We start from the raw sequence: 19287 nt of genomic DNA on the forward strand, positions 1-19287 counted from the left end.
ATTTCTTATCTAGAATCTTATACACAATGGGAAAAAGACATGCTACGGTAATCTTTTGACACATTTAATGAAGCCCAACCCATTAAAAAAAACCCCACAAAGCACAGAAAAGAAAGTCTGATTTACATGATACAAATGTAAGCCTGGAGAAACCTCTTTAGCCTGGAGGAACATCGACTGAGGGGTGACATGATTTACAAGATTATGCATGGGATGGAGAAAGTAGAGAAAGGAGTCCTTTTCTCCCTTTCTCACAATACAAGAACTTGTGGGCACTCAATGAAATTGCTGAGCAGTCGGGTTAGAACGGATAAAAGGAAGTACACTTCTTCACCCAAATGGTGATTAACACGTGGAATTCACTGCCACAGGAGGTGGTGGCGGCTACAAGCATAGACAGCTTCAAGAGGGGAATGAATAAGCATATGGAGCAGAGGTCCATCAGTGGCTATTAACCACAAAGATATAGATGAAACGCTCTATCTGGGGCACGTGATGCTCTTTATTCTTGGTGCTTGTGGGGGGGCAACAGTGGGAGGGCTTCCGGTAGTCCTGGCCCCACTGGTGGACCTCCTGATTTTTTGGCCGCTGTGTGATACAGAGTGTTGAAGGGCCACTGGCCTGATCCAACATGGCTTCTCTTATGTACTTCTCCTGCCTGATTCTCTGTGGGAGAATCTAGGGGTGCATGGGGAAGACAACTGGGGTTGGGGAATTTATGTCCCACAACTTTCACTTGCCAACCCTGCTGTAGAAGGTTTCCATGCTGAGTGAAACTCAAAGGTCTGAGCAATCAAAAGTTTTTGTTTTCAGAGGGTTTCCCCACTGTGTGGGTTTTCAGATGCTTTTGAAGATTGCTACTCTGACTAAATCTCTTTCCACACTCCAGGCATTCAAAAGGTTTTTCCCCTGTGTGGGTTCTCTGATGGAGTAGAAGATCACTACTCTGACTGAATCTCTTTCTGCACTCTGAGCATTCAAAAGGTTTCTCCCCTGTGTGGTTTCTCCAGTGGAGTTGAAGATGGCCACTCTGACTGAATGTCTTTCCACACTCTGAGCACTCAAAAGGTTTCTCCCCTGTGTGGGTTCTTTGATGCAGTTGAAGCTTGCTAACCCGACTGAATCTCTTTCCACACTCTGAGCATTCAAAAGGTTTCTCCCCTGTGTGGGTTCTTAGATGCTGTTGCAAATGGCCACTCTGACTGAATCTTTTCGCACACTCTGGGCATTCAAAAGGTTTTTCCCCTCTGTGGGTTCTTTGGTGCTGTAGAAGAGCACAACTCCAACTGAATTTTTTTCCACATTCTGGGCATTCAAAAGGTTTCTCCGTTGTGTGGGTTATCTGATGCTGTTGAAGATTCCCTCTCATGCTGAATCTCTTTCCACACACTGAGCATTCAAAAGGTTTCTCCCCTGAATGGGTTCTCTGATGCTGTTGCAGTTTGCCACTTTGACTGAATCTCTTTCCACATTCTGAACATTCCAAAGGTTTCTCCCCTGTGTGGGTTGTCAGATGCTTTTGAAGACTGTCACGCAACTTGAATCTCTTTCCACACTCTGAGCATCCAAACGTTTTCTCCTTTGTGTGAGTTCTTAGATGCTGCTGAAGATTGGCACTCTGACTGAATCTCTTTCCGCATTCTGAGCATTCAAAAGGTTTTTCCCCTGTGTGGGTTCTTTGGTGCAGTTGAAGAGTGCCACTCCAGCTGAATCTCTTTCCACACTCTGTGCATTCAAATGGTTTCTCCCCTGTGTGGGTTCTCTGATGCTGCTGAAGATTCCCCCTCACACCAAATCTCTTTCCACACACTGAACATTCAAAAGGTTTCTCCCCTGTGTGGGTTCGCTGATGCTGCTGAAGATTTTGATTCCGATTGAATCTCTTTCCACACTCTGAGCACTGAAAAAGTTTCTCCCTTGTGTGGGTTCTTAGATGCTCCTGAAGACTGTCACTCTGGCTGAATTTCTTTCCGCAATCTGAGCATTCCAACAGTTTCTCCCCTCTGTATATTCTTTGGTGAACTTGGAGCTGTGATCTGTTTCTGAAATACTTTCCACACTGAATGGATTTACTTGCCTTCATTATTCTGTGCTTGGGGAAACGGACATTCCACTGTCTTCCATCTTGCTTCTCAACCATATGGCTACCTTTCTTTCTCCCAGGCCTGCTTTGATTTCTGACATTTTCTTTCAGGTCTTCAATTTTAACTCTGTCTGGCATTTGCTGATGAAGTTCTTTACCCTCCTCAGTCCTCTGATCATCCTTTGCTGGAATAAAGAGAGAGATCCTGTTAGCACATGGGAGGGATGGAAAGGTCCAAAGACATCCATTTATCCGCTGTAGGAAAGGATTGATGGTCCTTTGACCTTTGTCCAGCTTGGCTGATGTTAACCACCCCTCCATCTTTCCCCAAGAATATCTAGCTTTTAAAGATATCTCACCCCCCCCCAACCCCCGCAGAAGAGCCAGTCAGTCAGTGTTTATTATAACAGTCCTAGAACAGGTAAAAAGCACAAATCTATCAATAATAAAAAGTACAAATCTGTCAAAGGTGTACTACTAAAATACATGTCCATATAATACAACAACATTAAAATGTAGATTAAAAAATATTTATTTATTTATTTTGTTAGTTAGTTAGTTATGGATATATGCAGCTGCCTTCTACTGAATCAGACCCTCTTTGGTCCATCAAAGTCAGTATTATCTACTCAGACTGGCAGCTGCTCTCCAGGGTCTCATGCTAAGGTTCTTCACGCCTACTTGCCTGGACCTTTTTAGTGGGAGATGCTGGGGATTGAACCTGGAACCTTCTGCTTACCAAGCAGATGCTCTACCACTGAGCCACAGCCCCATTTATGGCTCTCCAGGGCCTCAAGCTGAGGTTTTTCATGCCTACTTGCCTGGACCTTTTTAGTGGGAGATGCTGGAGATTGAACCTGGGACCTTCTGCTTACTAAGCAGATGCTCTACCACTGAGCCACAGCCCCATTTATGGCTCTCCAGGGCCTCCAGCTGAGGTTTTTCACGCCTACTTGCCTGGACCCTTTTTAGTGGGAGAGGCCGGGAATTGAACCTGGGACCTTCTGCTTACTAAGCAGATGCTCTACCACTGAGCCACAGCCCCATTCATGGCTCTCCAGGGCCTCAAGCTGAGGTTTTTCACGCCTACTTGTCTGGACCCTTTTTAGTTGGAGATGCCAGGGATTGAACCTGGGACCTTCTGCTTACCAAGCAGATGCTCTACCACTGAGTCACTGTCCCTCCCCTAGTTAGTTCCATTCATATCCAGCCCTCCCAGCCGAAGTGGGCTCAGGGCAGCTTACATGCTCATGCGTATGCATGGGTATAACATATAATAGGACATAAAAGCCATAAAACAATTTAAAAACAAAAATTAACATCTCAATGCTATGATCGTATGTCCTCTATAGGCGAGTCTTAGATGGTCCTTTCCGCTGCTGCTATAGAGCAGCTTGCAAGAGGTGGTCCGGATGTTTCCTGAGTACTGTAGCGGCCAGCAGTCTAGTTTGCAAATGCCTGGTGGAAGAGTGCCGTCTTACAGGCCCTGCGGAACTTTATAAGCTCTTGCAGGGCCCTAACTTCTTCTGGCAACTCATTCCACCAGCACGGGGCCACTATGGAGAAGGCCCTGTATTTTAGTACATAGTAGTAGTCTACACCAAAAGAGAAAGCTCCTATGATTTAAAACTATTCTTCTGTCGGATCACTTGGGCGCAAAACCTAGCTGTCACTCTAGTGATTGCTGGTATTTCAACAACCAGCAGTTTCCCCAGAGATATCTTATCTGTTAGCACCTTTGGCTGGTTCAAAATAGGGAGAATCGTCTTGTTCCTAACTTCCTTATAGAGGGAACAACGAATAAGAATATGTTCCAGTGTTTCCCCCTCACCAATGGGGCATGTACAGATTATTTTGTTGCATGGGGTCCTTCAATATCTCACATCTGTTACCTTAGATGGCATAACATCACACCTGACAAGAGTAAAAACCCTTCTATAAGGGGGGGGGGGTAATTCTATATTTTTAAGATATTGGGCCTTGTTCGTAGTATATCCATTTTTTTCAGGAATCATAAAGTTTGGGTTTCTTATTAAATCTAGCTGGCATTCAGTGTCATCTTGAACTCTTTGCTTAATAAGAGCCACAGATGTGCTCTTCCACAGAAGGAGTTTCTGAAACTCCTGATTTCAAGCCCCCAGGAGGCCTCCCTCCTTCCTAATCTAGCACGCCGTATGACTGTACCAAACCAAACGTTGCTCAGAAGTGAATCAGAAAGACCCAAGGCTATTCCTTGCCTTTCCCCTTAACATTCTCATGAAGGATACTCACTTTCAGCCAGATCATTTGCAAAGGAAATAGGCTCTTGGGATCTTCTTGAGGGACTTTCCAGTCTTTCTTTGGATGTGAGGCTGTTGTCTGTCTCCACCATAGTTTCACTTATACTTCTGGCTTCTTTCAGAGAGAGAGAGGGAGAGAAGAAGAAGAAGATATTGGATTTATATCCCACCCTCCACTCCGAATCTCAGAGTGGCTCACAATCTCCTTTATCTCCCCCCCCCAACCCACAACAGACACCCTGTGAGGTGGGTGCGGCTGAGAGAGCTCTCACAGCAGCTGCCCTTTCAAGGACAACTCCTGCCAGAGCTATGGCTGACCCAAGGCCATTCCAGCAGGAGCAAGGGGAGGAGTGGGGCATCAACCCAGTTCTCCCATATAAGAATACACAGACTTAACCACTACATCAGTCTTATACGGGGAAGTAAAGAAATCCAGGGGTAAAAATTCTTCTGAAAGGACAGAACAATGGTCAAGATAAAAGCCCACAATCAGAACCAGTATAAGGGGGATGGATCTGTGACCAAAGCACCCTAGTTCCCCTCAAAGGTTTATTAAGTGGCCTAGTCTGAGGTGCAGATGTTTGTGACTTGAGTTGCTCTGATGCTAACATAGGAGAGCCAGTTTGGTGTAGTGGTTAAGTGTGCGGACTCTTACCTGGGAGAACTGGGTTTGATTCCCCACTCCTCCACTTGCAGCTGCTGGAAAGGCCTTGGGTCAGCCAGAGCTCTCTTATCTGGGAGAACCGGGTTTGATTCCCCACTCCTTCACTTGCAGCTGCTGGAATGGTCTTGGGTCAGCCAGAGCTCTCTTATCTGGAAGAACCTGGTTTGATTCACTACTCCTCCACTTGCAGCTGCTGGAATGGACTTGGGTTAGCCACAGCTCTCGCAGGAGTTGTCCTTGAAAGGGCAGCTTCTGGGAGAACCCTCTCAGCCCCACCCACCTCACAGGGTGTCTGTTGTGAACATATGAAGCTGCCTTCTACTGAATCAGACCCTGGGTCCATCAAAGTCAGTCTTGTCTACTCAGACTTGCAGCGGCTCTCCAGGGTCTCCAGCTGAGGTCTTTCACGCCTACTTGCCTGGACCCTTTTTTAGTTGGAGATGCCGGGGATCGAACCTGGGACCTTCTGCTTCCCAAACAGATACTCTGCCACTGAGCCACAGCCCCATTCATGGTTCTCCAGGATCTCCAGCTGAGGTTTTTCACACCTACTTGCCTGGACCCTTTTTAGTGGGAGATGCCCGGGATTGAACCTGCTGCTTACCATGCAGATGCTCTACCACTGAGCCACAGCCCCATTCATGGCTCTCCAGGGTCTCCAGCTGAGGTTTTTCACACCTATTTGCCTGGACCCTTTTTAGTTGGAGATGCCGGGGATTGAACCTACCACTGAGTCTCTGTCCCTCCCCTAAAGTCATTACTGTCTACTCAGACTGGCAGCGGCTCTCCAGGGTCTCAAGCTAAGGTTTTTCACGCCTACTTCCCTGGACCCTTTTTAGTTGGAGATGCCGGGGATTGAACCTTTGACCTTCTGCTTACCAAGCAGATGCTCTACCACTGAGCCACAGCCCCATTCATGGCTCTCCAGGGTCTCAAGCTGAGATTTTTCCTGCCTACTTCCCTGGAGCCTTTTTAGTGGGAGGTGCCGAGGATTGAACCTGGGACCTTCTGCTTACCAAGAAGATGCTCTACCACAGAGCCACAGCCCCATTCATGGCTCTCCAGGGTCTCAAGCTGAGGTTCTTCACACCTACATGCCCAGACCCTTTTTAGTTGGAGATGCTGGGGATTGAACCTGGGACCTTCTGCTTATCAAGCAGATGCTCTACCGCTGAGTCACAGCCCCATTCATGGCTCTCCAGGGTCTCCAGCTGAGGTTTTTCACACCTATTTGCCTGGACCCTTTTTAGTTGGAGATGCCGGGGATTGAACCTACCACTGAGTCTCTGTCCCTCCCCTAAAGTCATTACTGTCTACTCAGACTGGCAGCGGCTCTCCAGGGTCTCAAGTTAAGGTTTTTCACGCCTACTTCCCTGGACCCTTTTTAGTTGGAGATGCCCGGGATTGAACCTTTGACCTTCTGCTTACCAAGCAGATGCTCTACCACTGAGCCACAGCCCCATTCATGGCTCTCCAGGGTCTCAAGCTGAGATTTTTCCTGCCTACTTGCCTGGAGCCTTTTTAGTGGGAGGTGCCGAGGATTGAACCTGGGACCTTCAGCTTACCAAGAAGATGCTCTACCACAGAGCCACAGCCCCATTCATGGCTCTCCAGGGTCTCAAGCTGAGGTTCTTCACACCTACATGCCCAGACCCTTTTTAGTTGGAGATGCTGGGGATTGAACCTGGGACCTTCTGCTTACCAAGAAGATGCTCTACCACTGAGTCACAGCCCCATTCATGGCTCTCCAGGGTCTCCAGCTGAGGTTTCTCACACCTATTTGCCTGGACACTTTTTAGTTGGAGATGCCGGGGATTGAACCTGCTGCTTACCATGCAGATGCCCTACCCCTGTGCCAAAGCCCATTCATGGCTCTCCAGGGTCTCAAGCTGAGGTTTTTCACACCTATTTGCCTGGACCCTTTTTAGTGCAAGATGCCCGGGACTGAACCTTTGACCTTCTGCTTACCAAGCAGATGCTCTACCACTGAGCCACAGCCCCATTCATGGCTCTCCAGGGTCTCAAGCTGAGGTTTTTCATGCCTACTTGCCTGGACCCTTTTTAGTTGGAGATGCCGGGGATTGAACCTGGGACCTTCTGCTTACCAAGAAGATGCTCTACCACGGAGTCACAGCCCCATTCATGGCTCTCCAGGGTCTCAAGCTGAGGTTCTTCATGCCTACTTGCCCAGACCTTTTTTAGTTGGAGATGCCGGGAATTGAACCTGGGACCTTCAGTTTACCAAGCAGATGCTCTACCCCTGAGCCACAGCCCCATTCATGGCTCTCCAATGTCCCAAGCTGAGGTTCTTCACGTCTACTTGCCTGGACCCTTTTTAGTTGGAGATGCCGGGAATTGAACCTGGGACCTTCTGCTTACCAAGCAGACGCTCTACCACTGAGCCACAGCCCCATTCATGGCTCTCCAGGGTCTCTAGTTGAAGTTTTTCACAAGCAGATGCTCTGCCACTGAGCCACCGTCCCTCCCCCTTGTGGGGGAGGAAGATAAAGGATATTGTGAGCCGCTCTGAGACTCTAAGATTCAGAGTGAAGGGCAGGATATAAATCCAATATCATCGTCTTCTTCTCTGGCCGCAACTCTGCGCTCAGTTGCCCCTGGGCAAATAGCAGGGCAAGCAACTGAAATAGCATGTTCCTATTCAACGTTTTGACTCATGGCTCATCTCAATGGCAGCAATTTGCTTGTTTGACACCCATTAAAGATCCTTACCCAGAGAGGCTACGTTCCCATAGTTCTCCATCATGACTTCCCTGTAGAGAGCTCTTTGGCCTGGATCCAGAAGGGCCCACTCCGCCTCCGTGAAAGAGACGGACACCTCCTCAAAGGGAAAGAGAGACTGAAAGGAAAAACAGATTCCCTTGTCAGAGATCACACCAGGCAGAGGTTGCCCCATGGAAGGGGGCAGTCTGAGACGGTACAGGATGTACGGCTTGGGATGGGTAACGGGAGTGGTGTTCAGAGCATCCCCCAGCCGGACACCTTGAGGAAACCACAGGAGCAAAAGGCCCCCTGAGAAAGGTGGAGGGACCCATGTTGTCTCCTGCTCATCTCTCCTACCTGGACTGCAGCTGTTTCCACACATCTGAAATGATGATGACGGCTCAACAGCATTTCTCCACTGCCTGTCAGTAAGAGAAAGAAGAAAGGGTGTTTGTCATGACTTCCTATTCCATTTGCTCTTTCTTCCCAGTGTACACTCAACACCTTCACATCTTTTACTAAATCCTTGGAGAGATAGAAGAAAAGTACCAAATACCAGAGAGCCATTTTGGTGTAGTGGTTAAGTGCATGGACTCTTATCCGGGAGAATAGGGTTTGATTCCCCACTCCTCCACTTGCCCCTGCTAGAATGGCCTTGGGTCAGCCGTAGCTCTCTAATCTGGGAGAACTGGGTTTGATTCCCCACTCCTCCACTTGCAGCTGCTGGAATGGCCTTGGGTCAGCCAGAGCTCTCTTATCTGGAGAACCGTGTTTGATTCCCCACTCCTCCACTTGCAGCTACTGGAATGGCCTTGGGTCAGCCATAGCTCTCGCGGGAATTGTCCTTGAAAGGCAGCTTCTGTCAGAGCCTTGGGTCAGCCACAGCTCTCTTATCTGGGAGAACCGGGATTGATTGATTCCCCCACTCCTCCACTTGCACCTGCTGGAATCGCCTTGGGTCAGCCAGAGCTCTCTTATCTGGGAGAACAGGGTTTGATTCCCCACTCCTCCACTTGCACCTGCTGGAATCGCCTTGGGTCAGCCATAGCTCTCGCGGGAATTGTCCTTGAAAGGGCAGCTTCTGTCAGAGCTCTCTCAGCCCCACCCACCTCACAGGCAATGTTCCCTCTAAGCCGCAGGGTCCTGTGAGCAAAAATTCTATTTTGTTAGCTACTGGCATTAAAGTTGTGAGCTGCTGGGATTAAATTGGTGAGTTACTGCATCAATTAGTGTGCTCTGGGGTCATCCTTCCTGAGCTAAGACAAAAATGTGTGAGCTGGAGGCTAAAAATCTGTGAGCTAGCTCACGCTACCTCAGCTTAGAGGGAACCCTGCTCACAGGGTGTCTGTTCTGGGGGAGGAAGAGAAAGGAGATTGTAGGCTGCTCTGAGCCTCTGTCCTTGAAAGGGCAGCTGCTGTGAGAGCCCTCTCAGCCCCACCCACCTCACAGGGTGTCTGTTGTGGGGGAGGAAGAGAAAGGAGCTTGTAGGCCGCTCTGAGCCTCTGTCCTTGAAAGGGCAGCTGCTGTGAGAGCCCTCTCCAGCCCCCACCCACCTCACAGGGTGTCTGTTGTGGGGGAGGAAGAGAAAGGAGATTGTAGGCTGCTCTGATCCTCTGTCCTTGAAAGGGCAGCTGCTGTGAGAGCCCTCTCAGGCCCGCCCACCTCACAGGGTGCCTGTTGTGGGGGAGGAAGGGAAAGGAGATTGTAGGCCGCTCTGAGCTTCTGTCCCAAGGGCAGCTGCTGTTAGAGCCCTCTCAGCCCCACCCACCTCACAGGGTGTCTGTTTTGGGGGAGGAAGGGAAAAGAGATTGTAGGCTGCTCTGAGCTTCTGTCCCAAGGGCAGCTGCTGTGAGAGCCCTCTCCAGCCCCACCCACCTCACAGGGTGTCTGTTGTGGGAGAGGAAGGGAAAGGAGATTGTAGGCCGCTCTGAGCCTCTGTCCTTGAAAGGGCAGCTGCTGCGAGAGCCCTCTCAGCCCCACCCACCTCACAGGGTGTCTGTTGTCGGGGAGGAAGGTAAAAGAGATTGTGACCACTCTGGGACCCTGAGATTCAGCGTATAGGGTGGGATATTAATCCAATATCATCATCTTCATCTTCTTCTTCTCCCACTTTGAGAGGCATCACAATTAATGGACATTGAGTGCTGTGTTATGTGAAGAAATATTGATTTTTCCGCTTGACCTGAACTTTCTACCCATCAGATTTATAGGGGTGCCCCAAACGCATCCAGGCACAAAGACATCTTACCACAGAAGAGGGCGTCTTGGGCATCCTCCAGGGTCTGTGCCTTCTGCCCTTGCTCTGAGGAAGTTCCTTTCCCCTCAGAGAATGTAGCTTCCTTCTTCAAGGGTGGTGCCCACATCTGAAAGAGCAGCGAAGGAGAGGGAATAATATCCTGGATATTATAACACTGGAAAAAGTCCAGAAAAAGGGAAACTAGAATGATTAAAGGTTTGGAACCCTTTCCCTATGAAGAAAGGTTAAAACGCTTGGGGCTCTTTAGCTTGGAGAAACGTCGACTGCAGGGTGACATGATAGAGGTTTACAAGATAATGCATGGGATGCAGAAAATAGAGAAAGAAGTACTTTTCTCCCTTTCTCACAATACAAGAACTCGTGGGCATTCGATGACATTGCTGAGAAGTCGGGATAGAACGCATAATAGGAATTCCTTCTTCACTCAAAGGGTTATTAACGTGTGGAATTCACTGCCACAGGAGGTGGCGGCAGCTACAAGCATAGCCCGCTTCAAGAGGGGATTGGATAAACACATGGAGCAGAGGTCCATCAGTGGCTATTAGCCACAATATATTATTGGAACTGTCTGGGGCAGTGATGCTCTGTATTCTTGGTGCTTGTGGCGGGGCAAAGTGGAAGGGGTTCTAGACCCACTGAACCTTCTGATAGCAGTTGGGTTGTTTTTTTGGCCACTGTGTGACACAGAGTGTTGGACTGGATGGGCCATTGGCCTGATCCAACATGGCTTCTCTTATGTTCTTATGTGACACAGAGTGTTGGACTGGATGGGCCTCTGGCCTGATCCAACAGGGCTTCTCTTATGTTCTTCTGTGACACAGAGTGTTGGACTGGATGGGCCATTGGCCTGATCCAACTTGGCTTCTCTTATGTTCTTATGTGACTCAGAGTGTTGGACTGGATGGGCCATTGGCCTGATCCAGCATGGCTTCTCTTATGTTCTTATGTGACTCAGAGTGTTGGACTGGATGGGCCATTGGCCTGATCCAGCATGGCTTCTCTTATGTTCTTATGTGACTCAGAGTGTTGGACTGGATGGGCCATTGGCCTGATCCAACTTGGCTTCTCTTATGATCTTATGTGACTCAGAGTGTTGGACTGGATGGGCCATTGGCCTGATCCAACATGGCTTCTCTTATGTTCTTATGTGACACAGAGTGTTGGACTGGATGGGCCATTGGCCTGATCCAACTTGGCTTCTCTTATGTTCTTATGTGACTCAGAGTGTTGGACTGGATGGGCCATTGGCCTGATCCAGCATGGCTTCTCTTATGTTCTTATGTGACTCAGAGTGTTGGACTGGATGGGCCATTGGCCTGATCCAGCATGGCTTCTCTTATGTTCTTATGTGACTCAGAGTGTTGGACTGGATGGGCCATTGGCCTGATCCAACATGGCTTCTCTTATGTTCTTATGTGACACAGAGTGTTGGACTGGATGGGCCATTGGCTTGATCCAACATGACTTCTCTTATGTTCTTATGTCCTGATGGCACCTGGTTTTTAGCCACTGTGTGACACAGAGTGTTGGACAGGATGGGCCACTGGCCTGATCCAACAGGGCTTCTCTTATGTTCTTATGTGACTCAGAGTGTTGGACTGGATGGGCCATTGGCCTGATCCAACATGGCTTCTCTTATATTCTTATGGAATGGAAAAGAGACCCAGGAATGGATCCTGCCCCTCCCCCAGACTCTGCGCCCTTCCATCAGCAGACCTGGTGAATTATCTGGATGGGTAAGAAATTCCCTAGTAGAGAAGCCTGCTTTAAAGAGGCCATTAAATCTCCTATATCAGGGGTGGCCAATGGTAGCGCTCCAGATGTTTTTTGCCTACAACTCCCATCAGCCCCAGTCAGCATGGCCAATGGCTGGGGCTGATGGGAGTTGCAGGCAAAAAACATCTGGAGATCTACCGCTGGCCACCACTGTCCTATCTGGATGATTAACAGACGTGTGGCAGAGAATCTTTTAGAATAAGGCCTGATATCTTTGCTTGAATTGGACGTATTGGAGGCAACCCCCTCACCTGTTCTGCCTGCCTCTTCTCCTCTGCCTGACTCAGGAGGAAACCTTCGGCCAGGGCCACCGCCTGGGAACTGGTCTCCGGCCCACATCCTCTGACCCAGCCCTGCATTTCCTGGGGCAGGAGAGTCAGGAACTGCTCCAGGATCACCAGGTCCAGGATCTGCTTCTTGGTGTGCCTCTCCGGCTTCAGCCACTGGTTGCAAAGTCCATGGAGCTGGCTGCAAACCTCTCGGGGCCCATCGGACTCATGGTAGCTGAACTGCCGGAAGCGTCGGCAACGCACATCTGAGACTGCAGTGAGCTGATAACAGATATCTGGCACCAGACTTTCCCAGAATTCAACACCACTCCCAGCAGGCGTGGGATGAGGGCCTTTGCTTGCTGTCTTGCCAGTTTCGAGTCCTTCTGGGTCCTGCTCTTCCATCTCCTTCTCCTTCTCTTGGATCACCTATGAATGTGGAAAGATGCCTTCAGTCCCTTGGTTACAAAGAAAGGCTTCTCTCTGGGGGGAGGGGGGAGGAGAGACACAGATTGTCCGATGGAAAATCAAAGAGAATAGAGATACACCACTGAATACTGCCAACCTACGTATGTTCAGGAGACATATGAGAATTGTCCTGGTGACTCAGAACAAAAAGACTTGTGGTTTGTAAGGTTAAGGTAAAGGTAAAGGTAGTCCCCTGTGCAAGCACCAGTCATTTCCGACTCTGGGGTGACGTTGCTTTCACAGAGTTTTCGTGGCAGACTTTTTACAGGGTGGTTTGCCATTGCCTTCCCCAGTCACCTACACTTTCCCCCCAGCAAGCAGGGGACTCATTTGACCAACCTCGGAAGGATGGAAGGTTGAGTCAACCTTGAGCCGGCGACCTGAAAACCCAGCTTCCGCCGGGATTCAAACTCAGGTCGTGAGCAGTGTTCCGACTGCAGTACTGCAGCTTTACCACTCTGCGCCATGGGGCGCCGGGTTGCAGACCAGGGTTAATATCATTTTCCTGTATCACAAACCAAGCTGTTTTAGATATGACTCCATGGTTCTTTGGGAAACCGTGTTTGGCCCTTTAAGGATGTTTGATTCGTTAAGGATTTTTGGCTTTTGAAGGAAGTTAACAAACTGTTTGGCTCTTGAAGGATGTTAACAAACTTAGCCTCTCCTTACATTGACTCAGTCTGTCCTAGGGCAAAGGTAAATGCAGGGCTTTTTTTACATATATAGCAGGAACTCCTTTGCATATTAAGCCACACACCCCTGATGTAGCCACTCCTCCTGGAGCTTACAGTAGGCCCTGCAATAAGAATTACCCCACAAAAAACTGCTCTTAACTTGGCTGTATCCCAAAAGGTATCTGAATACTAAGTCGAAGTGTCTGTTTCTTTTAAATGATCACAAATGCTGTTGTCAAATTTCTTACAGAAGTTCTTAAAGTTCAAAATTTTTGGATGGCAATGTCCTTTACTGTACTTATCTGTATGGAATCTTAGATCTGATTCCTTTGGCTCAATGTTTTATAAGAACATAAGAGAAGCCATGTTAGATCAGGCCAATGGCCCATCCAGTCCAACACTCTGTGTCACACAGTGGCAAAAAATTTATATATATATATATATACACACATATTTATATATATACACACACACACACACACACACACTGTGGCTAATAGCCACTGATGGACCTCTGCTCAATATTTTTATCTAAACCCCTCTTGAAGGTGGCTATGCTTGTGGCCGCAACCACCTCCTGTGGCAGTGAATTCCACATGTTAATCACCCTTTGGGTGAAGAAGTACTTCCTTTTATCCGTTTTAACCTGTCTGCTCAGCAATTTCATCGAATGCCCACGAGTTCTTGTACTGTGAGAAAGGGAGAAAAGTACTTCTTTCTCTACTTTCTCCATCCCATGCATTATCTTGTAAACCTCTATCATGTCACCCCGCAGTCGACATTTCTCCAAGCTAAAGAGCCCCAAGCGTTTCAACCTTTCTTCATAGGGAAAGTGTTCCAGCCCTTTAATCATTCTAGTTGCCCTTTTCTGGACTTTCTCCAATGCTATAATATCCTTTTTGAGGTGCGGCGACCAGAACTGCACACAGTACTCCAAATGAGACCGCACCATCGATTTATACAGGGGCATTATGATACATACTGAACTATGTTGCTAATTCTCTTAGGAATGTTTAAATTTTCAAATTTCCAACGGTACTGCCTTTAAATGCACTTAATTTCCCGTAGTCCTTATTGCTATGTTATAATGCAGGGGTGGCTAACGGTAGCTCTCCAGATGTTTTTTGCCTACAACTCCCATCAGCCCCAGCCAGCATTTAATTTAATTTTTTATTTTTAAAAAATATGTGAGAATAAGTTATACGACATCATCATCCATCTTTGCACTTCTCTCTCAAGTAGAAAATAGTACACAAATCACAAACAACTTCAAATAATCCTACGCAGTGTGATATATTTCAAGCTCAATATCGGCAAGGTGGGAGGAGGGGGCGCCCAGAGATACCCGTTGGAGAGGTGGGGCCCTAGGCTTTTGCCAACCTCGCCTATTCCCACACACCGGCCATGGCTACAGCATAAATTTGTTTGCCCTGCAGCCATTTTTCCTGAACGAAGACAAAAAAATTGTGTGAGTTGGAGGCTAAAAAACTGTGAGCCATCTCACACTAACTCAGCTTAGAGGCAACACTGGTCAGGAGATCTGCCCCCTCCCCAGGGCTGCTGGGATGAAAAGGAGCTGGAGGAGACAACAAACTCTGCCGAATGCACAAGGCTGCCAACTCCAGGTTGGGAAATTCCTGGAAATTTGGGACTGGAGCCTGAAGAGGGCTGGGTATAAACAAAATTTCTGTAGACAGGATTGCCCTTTTGCTGGCAGGAGCGTGATTGGAGGTTGCTGCACACTGGAAAGGCAAGGCTCTGTCTTCAATACTTGCTTGGAGAACCCAACTGTGGGATTATTTCCTACTAAGTAAAATCTCAATTTATAGTGCTGATGCTCTGACAGAACGTACTCAAGAAAAATTTACTGTGTTCTGGTTCCAAATAGCGGAATATCTCACCAAACATAATATTCTCCCCAAAAGACGTTTCTTATCCTGATATGCTCTATTTCTAATATGTTCTGGGCTCGCTTTCTCTCCTCTGGTCTGAATACAAAAAACTGTGAGCTCTAATTAGTTGAGTTTGATTAACTGGATTTCTTAATAGAATACTGGGACAGTTGTTTCCTACGGCAGAGCTGGGAAATCTAAAGAAGAAGCAGGAAAATATTGGATGAAATTCCATGCATGGTTAGATAATCAAGACTCTTAAGATTCTCTGATGTGATTCTCTGATTTTTCTTTTTCCCCCCTGTATTTTATATTATAAAATTTATCTTTACTGGAATTATCAAAATTACTAGTTAATTTTAACAAAAGGAGTATACTATAACATTTGAAAACGGATTCTGTGCAGTTGAGACAAAACAATAGGGGACAATTTATGTAAAGAAATTATTGTAGAATTAAGCTTTTTGAAAGTATTCCTATGCAAAATAATACCGGAATGTATTGTGCTTTTTTTTTCCCCCATTCCCCATCCCTGTCTTTTTCTGAAACTAATAAAACTTTTTGAAAATCTACAGTAGAATCAGTCAATAGGATGTATTTTCACTGGATGCTCTTCAGTAAAATTGTATGACTGCTCCTTCGTTCTCTATTTTATGGATTACTCTTACTTTTTCTTGTTTTTTTAAAAAAATTTGTTTATTATATCCTCAGTAAGGCTGCATTATTTGAGGTGAGAGATTACAGTGGAGGACGGTAAGCAGTGGGGTGCCGCAGGGCTCGGTACTGGGTCCCATCCTCTTTAACTTGTTCATAAATGATTTAGAGTTGGGAGTGAGCAGTGAAGTGGCCAAATTTGCGGATGACACTAAATTGTTCAGGGTGGTGAGAACCAGAGAGGATTGTGAGGAACTCCAAAGGGATCTGTTGAGGCTGGGTGAGTGGGCGTCAACGTGGCAGATGCGGTTCAATGTGGCCAAGTGCAAAGTAATGCACATTGGGGCCAAGAATCCCAGCTACAAATACAAGTTGATGGGGTGTGAACTGGCAGAGACAGACCAAGAGAGAGATCTTGGGGTCATGGTAGATAATTCACTGAAAATGTCAAGACAGTGTGCGTTTGCAATAAAAAAGGCCAACGCCATGCTGGGAATTATTAGGAAGGGAATTGAAAACAAATCAGCCAGTATCATAATGCCTCTGTATAAATCGATGGTGCGGTCTCATTTGGAGTACTGTGTGCAGTTCTGGTCGCCGCACCTCAAAAAGGATATTATAGCATTGGAGAAAGTTCAGAAAAGGGCAACTAAAATGATTAAAGGGCTGGAACACCTTCCCTATGAAGAAAGGTTGAAACGCTTAGGGCTCTTTAGCTTGGAGAAACGTCGACTGAGGGGTGACATGATAGAAGTTTACAAGATAATGCATGGGATGGAGAAAGTAGAGAAAGAAGTACTTTTCTCCCTTTCTCACAATACAAGAACTCGTGGGCATTCGATGAAATTGCTGAGCAGACAGGTTAAAACGGATAAAAGGAAGTACTTCTTCACCCAAAGGGTGATTAACATGTGGAATTCACTGCCACAGGAGGTGGTGGCGTCCACAAGCATAGCCACCTTCAAGAAGGGGTTAGATAAAAATATGGAGCAGAGGTCCATCAGTGGCTATTAGCCACAGTGTGTGTGTGTGTGTGTGTGTGTGTATGTATGTATATATATATATATATATATATATATATATATATATATATATATATATTTGGCCGCTGTGTGACACAGAATGTTGGACTGGATGGGCCATTGGCCTGATCTAACATGGCTTCTCTTATGTTCTTATGTTCTTACAGTGTTCTTTACTGTAAACGGAAAATCTGTTAATAAATATCTGATTAATTAAAAAAAAAAAGAGGGCAGGGTATAACGGCATAGTTCACCTTCCACCATTTTCTGAACACAAATCGATCTCTACATCAGGGAGGTGGCCGGTGGCGCAGCCAAAATGCTTGGCATCGCATTTGATCCCATCTGGGCCTCATCACAACCAAAAGACGAGCTTTGCATTCTGGCTGGTATCCCCCTTAGTGGGACGATGCCTTCTGGGACTGTGCCATTGGGTTTCTCGCTGTTGTGTTGTTCAGGGGCTTTATACCTGTCTCACCTGGCAAAAGGATGCTGTTCCTCCCACCCAAAGCCCGGTGCAGAAGGGAGAATTTGGCATTGCGCTCCAGCTGCCTCTGCTATGCGAGCTGTGGAGAGATGGGGCAGGAGCTGTGGTGGACTGGCCAGGATGTCAGTTTGCCCAATGGTAAGTGGGGCCCCTTAAACATTAGGGGGAAAAGCAAAGGTCCCCTGTGCAACCACCAGTCGTTTCTGACTCTGGGGTGACGTTGCTTTCACGATGTTTTCTTTACAGACTTTTACAGACTTTTTACGGGGTGGTTTGCCATTGCCTTCCCCAGCCGTCTAAACTTTCCCCCCAGCAAGCTGGGGACTCATTTGACCGACCTCAGAAGGATGGAAGGCTGAGTCAACCTTAAGCCGGTTACCTGAAAACCCAGCTTCCACCTGGAGGCTGGCAAGCCTAAATGCAATGTCGATTTTAGTTACATTATACTAATAATGCTGGAACGTCTATTATTTTTTCAAGCTACTAAAAGGACATTCGCCTTTTAAACATAGAGAGCTACTGTTGGCCACCCCTGGACTCTATTGTTGAATTCTTAAGTATTTTCAGGATTCTTTCATAATTTTTCCACATTTTTGCTGTTATTCATTCTTCATTGTGGAACTCTAGGTTTTATCAGCCTCCAGGTGAGGCCTGGGGATCTCCCGCTTTGACAACTGAGCCCCTGCTGGCAGAGGTCAGCTCCCCTGGAGGAAATGCAACCTGTATTTACATTTAGTATCTACTGCATACTGCCAGTGATATGTACAATATATGTACACTGTAATTACTAAAAATATACATGCATTTATTTCGCAAAAGTTTTAATTGTACCTTTTTCCCACTTACATATTTTTTGAAAATTTTATTTATTTCTTATAAAAATTAAATGAAGAAGAAGATTAGAAGATATTGGATTTATATCCCACCCTCCACTCCAAACAGTCTCAGAGCGGCCTACAACCTCCTTTCCCTTCCTCCCCCACAACAGACACCCTGTGAGGTGGGTGGGGCTGGAGAGGGCTCTCACAGCAGCTGCCCTTTCAAGGACAACCTCTGCCAGAGCTATGGCTGACCCAAGGCCATGCTAGCAGGTGCAAGTGGAGGAGTGGGGAATCAAACCCGGTTCTCCCAGGTAAGAGTCTGCACACTTAACCACTACACCAAACTGGCTCTCCTGTATAGCCTTAAAGTTGTGGGTGGGTCGCCTTTGTTTCCTGGCAACCAATATTTTTAGACGCACTCCGCCACTGGACAGGAGCGACGCAACTGGAAAAGCTCTGTTCCTTCCCTGTGCATCCACTTTGCAAAAAGTCACTACGAATTGGTACTCGAACCCACAACTGTGGCACTCCTTAGTTTCTTGACAACAGGTGTCCCTTTGCTCATACCATGATCCGGCAGAGAGGAGTTTCCCTCTTTTGCAATGGGCAGGTGTTTTGTGGTGCTTCCATGATCTTTGCTGGCATTGCTCCCTGCAATGGGGAGGGACGGTGGCTCAGTGGTAGAGCATCTGCTTGGGAAGCAGAAGGTCCCAGGTTCAATCCCTGGCATCTCCAACTAGAAAGGGTCCAGGCAAATAGGTGTGAAAACCTCAGCTTGAGACCCTGGAGAGCCGCTGCCAGTCTGAGTAGACAATACTGACTTTGATGGACTGAGGGTCTGATTCAGTAGAAGGCAGCTTCATATGTTCATATGCACCTACGCAACCGCTTTTTAAAAGATTTCCCTCCCTTTGCTGGGTGGGCCTTGGAGCTGAAAGCCCCAGCCCCACACTGAGAACACATCTGGGTTTCAGGATGGGGCTGCAGTTGATTCCAATGCAGGCAGGCAGTTCCCTTTCTCCCCTCCCTCTCCTTTTTTACTCATCCAACTGGAAAAAAAGCCCTGCTTTGGGGAGGGGGGGGGTTAATTATGTATATATGCAAATTAGCAACAGAACGTCAGATTCATGCATATGCATTTAACCTTTTCTTTCTAGCACTGGAAGACATCGCCGCCCTGCTCCCCGCACCCCCCCCCCAAAAGAAACTGCTTCCAGAAG

At 47.3% G+C, this 19287-nt stretch overlaps 2 protein-coding genes across 2 annotated transcripts in view; both read right to left on the reverse strand.

Annotated features, from left to right (window-relative positions):
• LOC132572129 (zinc finger protein OZF-like) overlaps nucleotides 1-19287 on the reverse strand; it is a 1123325-nt gene that overhangs the window by 23506 nt on the left and 1080532 nt on the right. The gene's annotated exons all lie outside the window — the stretch shown is intronic.
• Nucleotides 51-12532, reverse strand: LOC132572103 (zinc finger protein 436-like). The gene is made up of 6 exons (XM_060238899.1): nucleotides 12032-12532; nucleotides 9996-10110; nucleotides 8105-8169; nucleotides 7757-7883; nucleotides 4355-4477; nucleotides 51-2268 (listed from the first exon to the last, which is right to left on the reverse strand). Exons 1-6 carry the CDS (start codon nucleotides 12452-12454, stop codon nucleotides 794-796), a joined length of 2328 nt encoding a protein of 775 aa, XP_060094882.1. The 5' UTR covers nucleotides 12455-12532; the 3' UTR covers nucleotides 51-793.

The sequence above is a fragment of the Heteronotia binoei genome, chromosome 5, assembly GCF_032191835.1.
Source record: "Heteronotia binoei isolate CCM8104 ecotype False Entrance Well chromosome 5, APGP_CSIRO_Hbin_v1, whole genome shotgun sequence".
NCBI classification, from domain to species: Eukaryota; Metazoa; Chordata; class Lepidosauria; order Squamata; family Gekkonidae; genus Heteronotia; species Heteronotia binoei.

Coding starts and splice junctions, on each gene's coding strand:
- LOC132572103 (XM_060238899.1), bottom strand. CDS start 12,454: ATGGAAGAGCAGGACCCAGAAGGACTCGAAACTGGCAAGACAGCAAGC. Junction 8,170..9,995: donor CCAAGACGCCCTCTTCTGTG/GTAAGATGTCTT, acceptor TCTTACTGACAG/GCAGTGGAGAAATGCTGTTG. Junction 2,269..4,354: donor TGCAAATGATCTGGCTGAAA/GTGAGTATCCTT, acceptor TCTTTATTCCAG/CAAAGGATGATCAGAGGACT.